The 14044-nt window shown below is 34.1% G+C and overlaps 1 protein-coding gene across 1 annotated transcript in view; it reads right to left on the bottom strand.

Annotated features, from left to right (window-relative positions):
- Positions 1-14044, bottom strand: part of MALRD1 (MAM and LDL receptor class A domain containing 1) — a 761302-nt gene that overhangs the window by 219601 nt on the left and 527657 nt on the right. Inside the window, 1 exon segment of the mRNA XM_055332672.1 lies at positions 7363-7491. Coding sequence (XP_055188647.1) covers positions 7363-7491 — 129 coding nt within the window.

Here is a 14044-nt window from a genome sequence, read left to right on the forward strand (position 1 = left end):
TGTTTGAACAGCATAGACCATTAGAGGGACAAAGTCATTAACTAAAAAAATGGTGCCTCTGGAGAAGTAGAAATGGTAGAGGGCACAGACCCTCTCAGCATACCATACCAAGCATCCACATACAATATTTCAAAGCTAGCCACTAAATACTGGGTTCTTTTCTAAGAATTGATTGATAACTCATTAAAATTATGTTACTCATAATGAGAAGAATTACCAGATAATAGCTGAATGTCTACTACTTAGTCATCTGTGGAAATTATCATCACACAATTGATACCTACCTTCATTTTTCTTTTCTTTTTTTTCTTTTCTTTTTTGCACAGAGGTTATTATTTTTTAGCATTCACTATAAAACTATGTTGTACAGACAGAATGTTTGCATGATTTAACCAGTATGAATCAATTGAGATTGTTATTGACTTTTCCTTCCTTTTTAGAAAGATGACATTTATGTTGCTTTTAATATTTCTTCTCCAGATTGTTTCCCGTTCATAACTTCCTCTTAACATAAAACTAATACCAGCATATAGAAACTGCATCAGAAAAAACCATGCTGCTAATATCGATACCAAACATATCACAAACAAGGTTTTAAATATTTCTACAGAAAATTTTCTGGATCCCTGACAATAGTTTCATTAATCAGTATTTATCTTCTCAGGCATGATTGCATCTTATCCCTAAAATCTAGAATTATTTTTAATTAACTGAATTTCTTTCATTCATTTGATATGACATAGATTGTATTTAATTTTATATGCTCATTTATGGGCTCTCTATATCCTCTTTTTATGTTTATTATTCCAATATCATGATATAAGTAGGTTTATATGGCTAAAGCAAGAAATCCAGTTTTCCATGTGTTTAGCTAACACAACTGCAAACATGAAGAATCTTCCAATATAAATACGAAACAACCATTATGTATTCCTTAGAATGATGTCACAACAGCTTCTACACTATTGCATTTCTACATAACTGACTCCCTACCACATAGGACCTATAAAAATTATTCTATCCTTTATGATTCTTTGTAACCACCCTTAAACCTGTTCCACCTTATCTAACATATGACTTTATGTATGACTCTAAATATGTTGATACAATCAGGATCAATTCTCATATATTTCATTCTCTCTGTTAAATTATGTCATTTTCTCTTTTCTAGGGCTAATCTCAGTTTATGATCTTAATACTTTATCAAGCATTCTATAACTATTAGCATTCTACAGCTCCAATTTTTTTTCTGTTAGAGATAAAGATAGAGTCCTTCAATCTCACATTTTCTACAATTCCTTTCTTATAACTTGTAGACATAGCCAGGGTACGGTGCCCCGCTTGATTTAATTTTATATGCTTAAATTTCTCAATCTGTATAACTTTCACTCATCCTTTTCCTTGGTACTTCACACTTTAATGCAGATGACCTACAAATCTACAGCAGATGGAATGCAGGTGTTTATCTTCAAATGCTTGTTGAATATTCCACTTAGAAAATGCAACTGCTATCTCAAAACCAAAAAGCCTAAAATGAACTCATCATTCACCTCTGCAAATGAGTTCTTCTCATTGAGATTATTGATTAAATTCAGAGCATGGATCTTCACTCTTCTTTTAAAGATCCTACCTTTGGAGTTATCTTTGATTCTATATTCCTCGTTTCCATATTCAATCTACCACCAACACTTGTAGGTTATCCCTTTGAGAGTTTAAATCACTCCTTCCCTTGGTCTATAATCCCTATTCCACTTCCATTGGTCCAAGCCCCTAGTTTATTTCAAGAGTTCTTTTCCTTTTTCAGCAGAGCCTTCATTGTATCAATTCCACAAGCCCAAACAACATTAATCATCTTTAAGAATGCTCTTGAGTTACTTCCATTGCTCAAAATATCAGTTTTTTTGCATTGTTTAATATACCCTCCTAAACCCCTTGTATTGCATGCAAGAACTGTTCCTTTGATGCAGAATGTTTTTGAAATGGAATCTTAAAATTGCCTCTATGCCAACCAAATTTTTCAGAAAATTTTCTCTTAAATAAAAACTGATTTTTCCCCCAACTTTTGTGTTTCCTCTCCTTTTTGAATGTTTCTCTAGCAACTGGGTGTTCATTTATCAGTCATTCCTTCTCTCTCTTGTGGAGGACAGAACTGTATTTTGTTTGACTCTTCAATTTCTTTCACTCAGATAGCCAGAGATGACTTATAATTTATCTAAGCAATCGTGATGTGCAGTGTTCTCTTTTTCCTCATCTTGATTAGTTTAGCCATAGTCCTTGGGATACAATTCTAGACGAGTCTTATTCTGGAAAAGGTAAGTAGGAAAAGTTTGTCTTGCAGTTAAAAACAAATCAAAGGAAAGAAAAACCATTTATTCTTCCTCAGGATATTGCTGTAAATACATAATCCTTGGGATTGAAGAGATTATATGAGTAGCTGACCTTATTACAAAGTTAGTTATATGAAGATGGCACAGGATAAAGGAAGGAGCAGTCCACGTGGTTCTAATCTTTTGATAACAGAAATTGCTAAAATTAACCAGCTCTAGGGCTCCTTGCTTTTGACCTCTATGTGAGATAATACATTTTCCTTATTGTATTAGTTAAAAATGCAGTTGGTTCCAAGCAACTGAAAACCCAAGTACGAGGAGCTGAAACAGACAGGAATTAATTCATCTCAATTAAAAGAAGCCAGGAAGTTGTCCATTTAAGGTTGGTATTGTGGTTCAACTATGTGGTTGTGAAGCACATATTTTCCATCTGTTCTTTCTGTCGTTTTGTCATCCTCAAGCTCATTCATGGTTGCAAGATGATTTTGGTACTTCCTAGTAGCACATGTTATTCAAGGAATTGAAAGAAGTGGGAAGAGGAAAGGAGAAAAGACTTTTTTCCCCTAGTCTGGTGTTTTTCTTTCAAATTGCCACATTATCTCATTGGCCTCTGGTGGCTACAAGGAAGTCTGGAGAAGATGGTATTTGTAGTTAGTCACAATGCCACCCCAAATAAAATTGGGGGTTCTGTTTTTAAGAAACAAAAAGGGGTACAGGCAACCAATAGGAACTACCATGATGTTAACTGGTTGAGTTTGAAGATTCTGCTACAAGTATATTAATCAATTTATCTCCTTCATGCCATCTAGTAAATCATACTTATATTTGAATGTTCAGCTTGCATCCTATTTTTCCCTTTCCAGCCCATAACAGAGTATATGTGCATGTGTGTTTTATGGCACTTAACATTGATTATAATTTCTATTCATTTGGAAATTCATTACTTCTTTATTGTGGATTGTCGTTGTAATGTTTACCATTGAATCACTATAAACATTTCCATGTGGGCAGTATCACTACTGAACTGTTACATCCATAAGTAATTCTATATATAACTATTAAATGGTAAATGATACAAGGAACTTTGTACTATTTCTTGATGATGATTATTGTGGTCAGTATTTTCAAAATGGTTATTGCTTTTGATAAAATATTTTCTAAATTGTGATATTTGCCATAATTTCTCAAATAGATTCAAAGCAGTACCAACAATATTTAAACAAATAGCATTTTCCCAGTGGTATGATTAATGTAAATACTGATCAACTTACTCATATATTTTTAAGAACTGACCCTATAATTAGTTATTTTTAATTCATCATATTCACATATCTGCCTTAGTTTACTATACCACAATGCATAAGACAGGGATATTTAATACTTTCTCCTCAGCATGAAATGGCCTCATAGAGTGCTGCATTGAGAACAATTTTGAAAAATCTGGGTTCAGTGGGAAAGAAGGCTATGGATAATGATGTTTGCCAACTGTTGTAAAAGGCAGCAGAGAATAGAGAATACACCCACCCACACCCTGCACAAGGCACACTTAATACAGACTTGAGGGAATAATTTTCTTCCATGTCAGAAAAGAACACTTTTTTTTTTTTACTTAACTGTTTCTTTGAAAAAGAATCAATTTCATTTATTCTAAACCACAAATTTTTGCAACAGGAGTTAGAGATGCAAAGAGAATATTTATCTTTGTTTATAACTTATAGTAAAAGTTTACTTATGAAGAATTCCTGAACTTATATAAATAACATGTAATACATCCACTATGACTAACAAATTTCAAGAGTATAAAAATAATGAAGTAGAAGAGGATAACATTATTAATCCTAGAAGACTGAACAAATATACTCTTTACATCATTTAATTCTAAAAGTGCTCTATAGAATGGATGTGATTTATAATATATCTAATATAAAGATAAGGAAATGAATCTCAGAATTTAAATAATTGCTCAACATGTAGGGGTCAACATCAAAATGAAGACTGCAGTTTAATAAACCAAAGGTCCATTTTTCCTCTATATTTGTCCAAAGGTCATTTTGAAAATTTTGTAACTTACTTCATCATCCACAACAGATTATCTGATTGCAGGAACCTAACCCTGATGCCTCCAATGTATTCAAAAGACTAACAAAAAATACTGATGAAATCAATTTGTAGAATCAATGAGTCACCTGTATACCCCTGTGTGTTTTGTAATGCTCTTTTTGGATTTGGACAAAGTCTATCAAAGGTTTTAAGGAAAGTGACTATTTCATTTGTCAACATATTGTTTTAATTTTAATACAATAAAATACTGCATACAGTTGGACACCAAAGCTGTAGGTAACATAAACAAATATGAGTATGCAACTGACTCAGGCTCTGAAAATCAAAACTTTCTTTGTGTATTTTTATATCAATACAAAGAGCTGTGGGAAAAATAAAAATCATATATGGCAGTCTGAGAGAAAAAATGAGTGAAGCCAAGGGGGAAAAAAAGCAGCATTCACATTTGAAAAAGCAAAATACTTAGTAACTGTTTGTTTTACAAGCCAATATTTATGTTGCATGGGCACATGGATGCACATATGCACATGTGAGCTCACACACACACTATATTCTTCATTAGTACTCACCAAATAAACTGTGATGGCCTTTTTATTAATGGCACAGGTTACATTTCAAAAGTAATCATAGTTCTTTTATGACCAACTTTTTCAAAAAGCAAAGAAACTGCATTTTAATATACCCCCAGTTCCCTCCCAAAGTAAAAAGTTAGTTTCTGAAGTCTAAGAAAATGTCTTATCTTTATACATTCAATATTTAGAAAGTTGTTCCTAGACCATGCTAAGGATAGGAATAAATGGAAGAATGTATTTTTTATATAAACATTTCCAATACATGTGCATCTTAAAATGAGAGGAAGAAAACTTACTTTCTGTAACTCTTTTTTCTATGTGCATGTGACAGCTGTCCTTTCCACTCACTGGATTATGCATGTCGATGTCATTATGTTCAAATTATTTTTCCTTTAGACTCCTCATTTTATTTCGATGGTGGTTTTTAAATACTCTACTTGTTATGCCTAGTGGGAAAAAGAGTGATTCCGCAAATGTTTTGGAGCGTTTTTTTAGAGCTCCATTGGAATCCGTTCTCTACAGTCAGTATCAAAACTGTATTTTTTGATGTGCTTTTAAAAAGCTAGAATGAACAGTTGGGGAAAAAACTAACCTATATTAAATATAGGCTTTTTAAAAAAGAACAGCAGGAAGTATTTTTCAATGTATTATAAATTTCATTTGAGAATACATATATCATAAAGGGAATACACAATAATTTATAAAATTAAGTTTATAATACTGTGGCATTGATAGTAGTTTTAGGAAGTGCCAGTGATTTTCACTCCCTTTTACACTTTGACTTAAATTTAAAATATAGCATTAATGTGTTAAGAAATTTAAGCAGATCACAGAAAGACAAATATGGTATGATTCCAAATACTGTCTTTGATACCTAGATTGTCAACTGCATAGAAACAGAAAATCAAACGGTGACTTTCAGGGGTGAAGACAGAAGATGGAGGATTATTGTTTAATGGGTATAAAGTTTCCATTTTTCCAGATGAAAAATGTTCTGGAGATGAAGGGTGGTGATGTCTGTACAACAATGCAAATATATTTAATGCCACTGAACTATACAGTTAGGAATGGCTACAATGGTAAATTGTATAATATGTATATTTTACCACAATTTTATAAATGTAATATATGCAAAAAAAGATAAACTTCTGAGGCATCATTACTATAAGATCCTAAGGAATAAAAATGACATTCAGTTAAAAATAAAATTTAAACATGACTTCTGTGGTACTCCCTTCCTGTACATACATGACATTTTCTCAAAGGTGGAGTCTATCCCTTTAATCTCTTTGAATCTAAGCTAGACATTTTAATTTGCCTGACCATTAGAAAGAGCCAAGAGTGACAGTTTAGAATTTCCAAGGCTGTATCACAGGAATTCTTCTTGTCTTTTCTGTGACTTTTGGAATGCTTGCTCTTGAGAGGGCATTTACTCTGTTAAAAGCCAATCCCATGCAAGATATCTGACTGTCCTATGACAGCTCCTTTATGGAAAGCCCAAGCCACATTAGATTACCCTGGAGGATGAGATGTTATGTCAAGCCAGACAGAGAGACCAAAGAGTACCGATGCACCAAACATGGAAGGGATGAAGCCATTTTGAAAGTGACCCTCCAGTTTCAGCTCTTCCAGCTGGAGCCATGTGGATGAGAAATGACTTGTCTCGCTGATTCCTTTCTGAATTATTGATCCACAAAATTGAGAGAAAAATGAAACTTTTTGAGGCTACTAACTTTTAGGGTAGTTTGCTATTTGCTATAGAGCAAACACTAACTGCAACAGGTAGCCTGAATGGTAGCGAGGTTCCCTATGAATGCTCATCACTAAGAAATAGGAAATAAAAATGTTTTCCGATTTAAATATATGTTCATGTTTTAAAACTACATACTTGGTTTTTTACATGACTTGAAGATATCACTTGAATTAAAGTTTGAATAAAGAAATGAAAGTGCCCAATCTAGTTCTCTTTTCCCAGGGCAATATAGTTGATAAAATTAATCATTAAACTAGTATTCATTTGACGTGTTCATTTTTAGCCTCGTCTATAAAATTAACCATCTTCTGGAAAAGGAAATGAAAATCAATAAAGAAATGTAAATGGATAGGTCAGTTTCTGGCAATTAAAATTCTGACACCCCCTCCCATGCAGTTCTGCACAATGACACATTGCAACTTTTTTGTGACAAGATTGGCTGCAGCTTTTAGTATAGGGGTAAAACTGTTGACAGGGCTGCAATTTGGCTATGTGTATAGTGAAGTGGGAAAAAACTGTTTTGGCTATTTTAAATATACTCTAGTGCAGGAAAAGAACATTTCCTCCGTCATCGATGCCAATGTGTTCCTTTCCTTAAAAAGTGAAATCTGTGCTGAACGCTCGCATCAGAGCAGCCAAATCCACTTACCACAGTGAGCCTCATCAGATCCATCAGAGCAGTCTGGTTTATAGTTGCAGATACGGTGGGATGCAATACACTTCTTGTCGTGGCACAACAAATCAGTGGCTTCTGGACAAATCTCTGAAGTCTCTCCCACTGGGGAAGAAAACAAAAACAAGGTCATTTTTATAATATGTCATTCAATTTTAATATTCTTTTTAGTGGTTTTATAGATTCTATACTTAAATAGGTTACTGATTTTAATAGCTGTCCAAGGCAGACTTCTAGATACCTCCCCACTCTCAGTCCCACGTCCAATTTTTTAGGCTGTGATTTCAAAATCATCCATTCCCTAAATCCAGTGTCTTAATCCAGACACTAAAAATGTTTTGCTTTTGGTTCCTGCTTAGTTTTCTAGTCTCATTTTCTGCAACTGACCTCATAAGTGCCTGCACCAAAACTACAGAATTTCCTACTACTGAAGGTTTCATAAATAAAACACTTGCTCTCATCTTTCTATGTGTGCACCCATGCTACTTCCTTTACCTACACTGACCATTTCCTCTTGTGCTCCTGCTGGTCTGCTCAGCCTCAAGACTCAGCGAAACACCTTCTTTCTTCCCTCGTTTTGCCTTTTCTTTGTCAGCCAAGCCCCAGGTTGGGTACTCTGTTTCATGCCAGCCAAGAACCTTTCCATTCCTATGTTAACTGTTTGCCATCTCTTATAAGAGCCATGTTATATGTCTGTCTGACCCTCCAGACTCCAAGCCCCTTCGAAACAGGAGTGTGGGATGTGTTTTTAGGCTAAACATAGTACCTAATCCATAGTTTGTGCTTAATAAATTATGGGTATAATTACTGAAGGCATAATGCCTTCATTTACAGGAAGTTAGGAATATAAGTAGAATTTGCAAAGCAAGTCACACTTTTTAATTGAAGTATAATTAACATACAGTATTATATTAGCTTTAGGTGTACAATACAGAGATTCACCAATTCTTATTTTTTTAAGGATTTTATTTATTCATTCCTGAGAGACAGAGAGAGAGAGAGAGAGAGAGAGAGAGAGAGATACAGACAGAGGGAGAAGCAGGCTTCTCACAGGGAACTCGATGTGGGACTAGATCCCCAGACAAGGATTACGACCTGAGCCAAAGGCAGATGCTCAACCACTGAGCCACCCAGGCTTCCCAGATTCACCAATACTATGTATTACTCAACGGTCATGTAAGTGTATTCTTAATCCCACTCATCTCTTTCATCCTCCGTCACCCCCACTGATACAATTCCTCCCTGGTAACATTATTTTGTTCTCTGTGTTTAAGAGTCTGTTTTTTGTTTGTCTCTTTTTTTCCTTGTTTATTGGGTTTCTTAAATTCCACATATGAATGAAATCATATGATTGTTTTTCTCTGACTTATTTCACTTAGCATTATACCCTCTAGTTCCACCCATGTTGTTGCAAATGGCTGAATAATATTCCATTGTGTCTGTCTATATTTATATATAATATGTATATATATATATAATGAATGGGTGTACATCTTTATGTATAGGGTATGGAGTGTGTGTGTGTGTATCACATCCATTCATCTACAAATGGATGCTTGAATTGCTTCAATACCTTGGCTATTGTAAATAATGCTGTAACAAACATAAGAGTGAATATATCTTTTTGAATAATTGTTTTCATTTGCTTTGGATAAATATCTAGTAGTAAGATTACTGGATCATGTGATAATTTACTTTTAAGTTTTTAAGGCACCTCTACACTGTTTTCTACTGTGGCTGTGCCAATCTTCATTCCCAATAGTGCACAAGGGTTGTTTTTCTCCATATTCTTGGCAACATTTGCTATTCCTTTATGTCTGTGTTGTTTTAGTTTTTTGCCATTCTAACAGGTCTAAAGTGGTATCTCATTGTTTTGATTTGCATTTCCCTGATGGTTAATAATATTGACCTCTGTCCATTTTTTAATGTGATTATTTGTTTTTTTGGTGTTGAGTTTTTTTTTGGGGGGGGGTTAATGCAAAATAATTTATTTTGTGTTTGATACCAGATGAGACTATAAGGGTGATGGTGCTCATGCCCATTTGCCGTCCCCAGGTGAAGTGCTCTAGGCTTCCGGCTCACTCTGCTACCTAAGAAGGTCCTAAAGGGGGAAAGGAGAAAAAAATGAGTGGGAAATATCAGAAAGGAAGACAGAACATGAAAGACTCCTAACTCTGGGAAACGAACTAGGGGTGGTGGAAGGGGAGGTGGGCGGGGAGTGGGGTTGACTGGGTGAAGGGCACTGAGGGGGGCACTTGACAGGATGAGCACTGGGTGTAATTCTATATGTTGGCAAATTGAACACCAATAGAAAATAAATTTATATATATATAAAAACAAAGATACAGATGCAGTGAAATGCCAGGATACCTGCACCCCGATGTTTATAGCAGCAATGTCCACAGTAGCCAAACAGTAGAAGGAGCCTCGGTGTCCATTGAAAGCTGAATGGATAAAGAAGCTGTGGTCTATGTATACAATGAAATACTACTCAGCCATTAGAAATGACAAATACCCACCATTTGCTTCGATGTGGAATGCTGAGTGAAATAAGTCAATCGGAGAAGGACAAACATTATATGGTCTCATTCATTTGGGGAATATAAAAAATAGTGAAAGGGAATAAAGGGAAGGGAGAAGAAATGGGTGGGAAATATCAGAAAGGGAGACAGACCATGAGAGACTCCTAACTCTGGGAAACGAACTAGGGGTGGTGGAAGGGGAGGTGGGCGGGGAGTGGGGTTGACTGGGTGACGGGCACTGAGGGGGACACTTGTCGGGATGAGCACTGGGTGTTATTCTATATGTTGGCAAATTGAACACCAATAAAAAATAAATTTACAAAAAAAACTGAAAAAAGTCCACTTCCTGTAAGTTCTTCCTATATTTTGAATATTAACCCCTTATAAGATATGTCATTTTAAAATATCTTTTCCCATTGCGTAGATTGCTTTTTGGCCTTGTTGATGGTTTTCTTTGCTGTTCATAAGCTTTTTATTTTGGTTTAGTTTGCTTTTGTTTCTCTTGACTGAGGAGACATAACTAGAAAAATATTTCTATGGCTGATGTCAAAGAAATTACTGCTCATGTTTTCTTCTAGGAATTTTATGGTTTCAAGTTTCATATTTAGGTCTTTAATCCATTTGGGTTTATTTTTGTGTTGGTTTAAGAAAGTGGTCCGGTTTCTTTCTTTTCCATGTAGTTGTCCAGTGTTCTCAATACCATTTGTTGAAAAGACTCTTTTCCCCATTATATATTTTTATCTCTTCTGTTGTAGATTGACAAAATAAGTGTGGGTTTATTTCTAGACTTTCAATTATATTTTATTGATCAATATGCCTATTTTTTGTACCATTACCCTACCATTGTGGTTACTATGGCTTTATAGTGCACCTTGAAATCTGGGATTGTTATGCCTCCAGATTTGTTTTCTTTATCAAGACTACTTCAGCTATTTGGGTATTTTGTGGTTCCATATAAATTTTAGGAATACTTGTTCTAGTTCTGTGAAAAATTTCATTGGTATTTTGATAGGGGCTGTATTAAATCTGTAGATCCTTTGAGTAGTATGGTCACTTTACCAATATTCACAGGTAAATTCTACCAAACATTTAAAGAGTTAAGGTCAATTCTTCTCAAACTATTCCAAAAAATAAAACAGGCAGAAAAGCTTCCATATTCATTCTACAAGGCCAGCTTTACTCTGACACTGAAACCAGATAAAGACATTACCAAAAAAGAGAACTACAGGCCCATATCTCTGAACATAGATGTAAAAATCTTCAACAAAATGTTAGCAAACTGAATCCAGAAATACATAAAAAAAAAAAAAAAAAGATTCACCACAATCCAGTGGGATGTATGTATTCCTGGGATGCAAGTGTGGTTTAATAGTCATAAATCAATCAACATGATACATCAGATAAATAAGAGACAGACAAAAACCATGTTATCATTTCAAGAGATGCAGAAGAAGTATTTGACAAAGTAGAGCATAAATTCAGGATTTTATCAACAAAGTAGATTCCGAGGGAACATAGCTCAACATAATAAAAGTTATATAGGAAAAATCCACAGCTAATATCATCTTCAAGGGAGAAAAACTGAGAGCTTTTCATCTAAGATCAGGAAAAGGATGTCCACTCTTACCATTTTTATTCAAGGTAGTACTGAAAGCACTAGTCACAGCAATCAGACAAGGAAATAAGGAAGTAAGGAAGTAAAACTTCTATTTGCAGATGAAACGATACCAATAGAAAACACTAGAGACTCCACTCAGAAACTGCTAGAACTACTAAATGAATTCAGAAAAGTCCCAGGAAGCAAAATTAATATACAGAAATTGTTGCATTTCTATACCCTAATAATAAAGTAGCAGAAAAAAGTTAAGAAAGTAATCTCAAAAAAAAAAAAAGAAAAGAATCTCATTTATAATTGCACCCAAAATAATAAAATACCTAGGAAGAAATTTAACCAATGAGTTGAAAGACCTGTACTCTGAAAACTATAAAACACTGATAAAAGAAATTGAAGATGATCTCCAAAAAATGGAAAGATATTCCATTCCCATGTATTTGAAGAGCCAATATTGTTAAAAGTCCATATTACCCAAAACAATCTATAGAAATTTGCATATTTGAATATAATTTTAAATCACAGGAAGTCCAATGATGATATTTCATACCTTTAAAGATCTACATGAAAGGTCCCAAATTATTTTATCTCATTCAACAAATTAAATAAAGCTCACAATTCCTTTGTTACCTAGATTATTATAGGTCCAGAGCTGATGTGCCTGTGGTGAGGGTAATTTACTCAAAGTTAGGTAGTATTTCCATGAAGAAAAATAGCAAATCTCACAGATTTGATAAAAATGCAAGTTTTAACTTCTGTAATTTCCAGAAATAATTTACCAGTAAAATGTAGTATAAATACAGAGAATGAAGAGAAACCATCTAAGAAAATGGAAAATATTTTAACTATGGGCATCATCAAGAGAAAGAAAGAAAGGTCATGTACATTGAGTAGAATCTTTGCCAGATAATTTTTAATTAACACTAGTGAGAATTTATAGTTAACCCAGAGCAGTATGTGGACATTATTTAGTATGCAACTCTATGCATTGGGAATTATTTTATTTCTCCATGCCATAGGCTATGAAGCCATATATAATTACTCCATAGAGGAAAGGTGTTTTGACTTTAAATAATTCATTCTTTAGTTTTTAAAAGTGACTAAAATAGACTACATCTCTAAATGAAGCTTATTTCTTAATATAGAATAGCAATGACATGAAAAGAAATCAAGTCAGTGCTTTGAACTGCAGTAAAGAAAGCAATAACGAGTTTTTTATAGCATAGGCATCGCACCAAGAAAAAAGAAAAGTGCCTACGATTCTAACAAAAGTAGATCTTTAAGACAAGAATGTAGTCAGACAGTTGTTAACAAAAACATTGTAGTAAACAGAAAAGGCAGATTATGTTAGTGGGAATGTCTTACATGTATGTAGCCATTTTCAATTTCCTAATTCAGTCAAAATGATTAAGTAGCACCTACTCACCTGGTTGACAAATATGTAGAATGAGAGATAATCTCACTTATTTATAGTTAATGATATAAGAATGGGAAGAACATCGGTGCTCATAATAGTTAAAGATAATCTGGTGGCAGTGGATTATGTAAAAAAAATACTAAACTGAATATTTATTTTAGAAAAAACAAAAGTTGAGGTGCCTGAGTGGCTCAGTCAGTTAAGCATCTGACCCTTGATTTCAGCTCAGGTCATGATCTCAGGTGAGTGATCTCAACATGGAGCCTATGTATTAAGATTCTCTCCCTCTCCCTTTGCCCCTACCCACTTTACTTTTGAAGGGGGGGAAAAAGAAAATAAAAAAGAAAGAAAGAAAAAAAGATGACAGGAATCCTAAAGACCTAAAACTAAAGCATGACAAACTGAAAAATCCTACCAACAAGAAAAGGTCTATAAAATAAGGTAGTTGAAATATTTACTCTAATAAAAGCATGATGTATACGTAAGACTAATTCATTATGGATTTGAACAAACTGTCACCAATCTGAAAGTGACTGCAGTTTAAAACTGGCTTTATTCTGCTTTGAAACAGAACTGACAGTCAAGAAGCTTTCGCCCCTTTAAATTTCTATTCGGATTAATATAGTTTTATATGCAGGGTTCGTTATACAGAACTAGATATAATCATTCTATAGATTGTATTTGTGGGCAAACATGGGTTTTACCGTCTACTTCAAGTGATATTCAATATGCTCTGCAATTTCAGACAGTAAATTTCACATGGGCATTCATTTTTAAGCCCCTTCATTTCTTATATAGAACATACTAATCATACGCAAGATATAAAAGACATAAAGGGCATATTTCCTGCCTTTCAAGACCATGCTATTTAGTTGGTAATGCCATGTCTTTGTAGATGACTCTGCTCTGACAGTTTCTCAGGTTTACCCTGTTTCTGATGACTTTTCCTAGAGTACTGGTCAAGTAATTTGTAGGATGCCTTTCTATGGGAGTTTGGGTTTTTTGGTTGTTATTGTTTTGTTTGTTTTCCTCTCAAGATAAGATAGAATTAATGGCTTTAGAAGTGCTATTTTCATCATGTAATGACAAATATATAACTATTAACAC

Source organism: Nyctereutes procyonoides, unplaced genomic scaffold (assembly GCF_905146905.1).
Source record: "Nyctereutes procyonoides isolate TBG_1078 unplaced genomic scaffold, NYPRO_anot_genome, whole genome shotgun sequence".
Classification (NCBI taxonomy): Eukaryota; Metazoa; Chordata; class Mammalia; order Carnivora; family Canidae; genus Nyctereutes; species Nyctereutes procyonoides.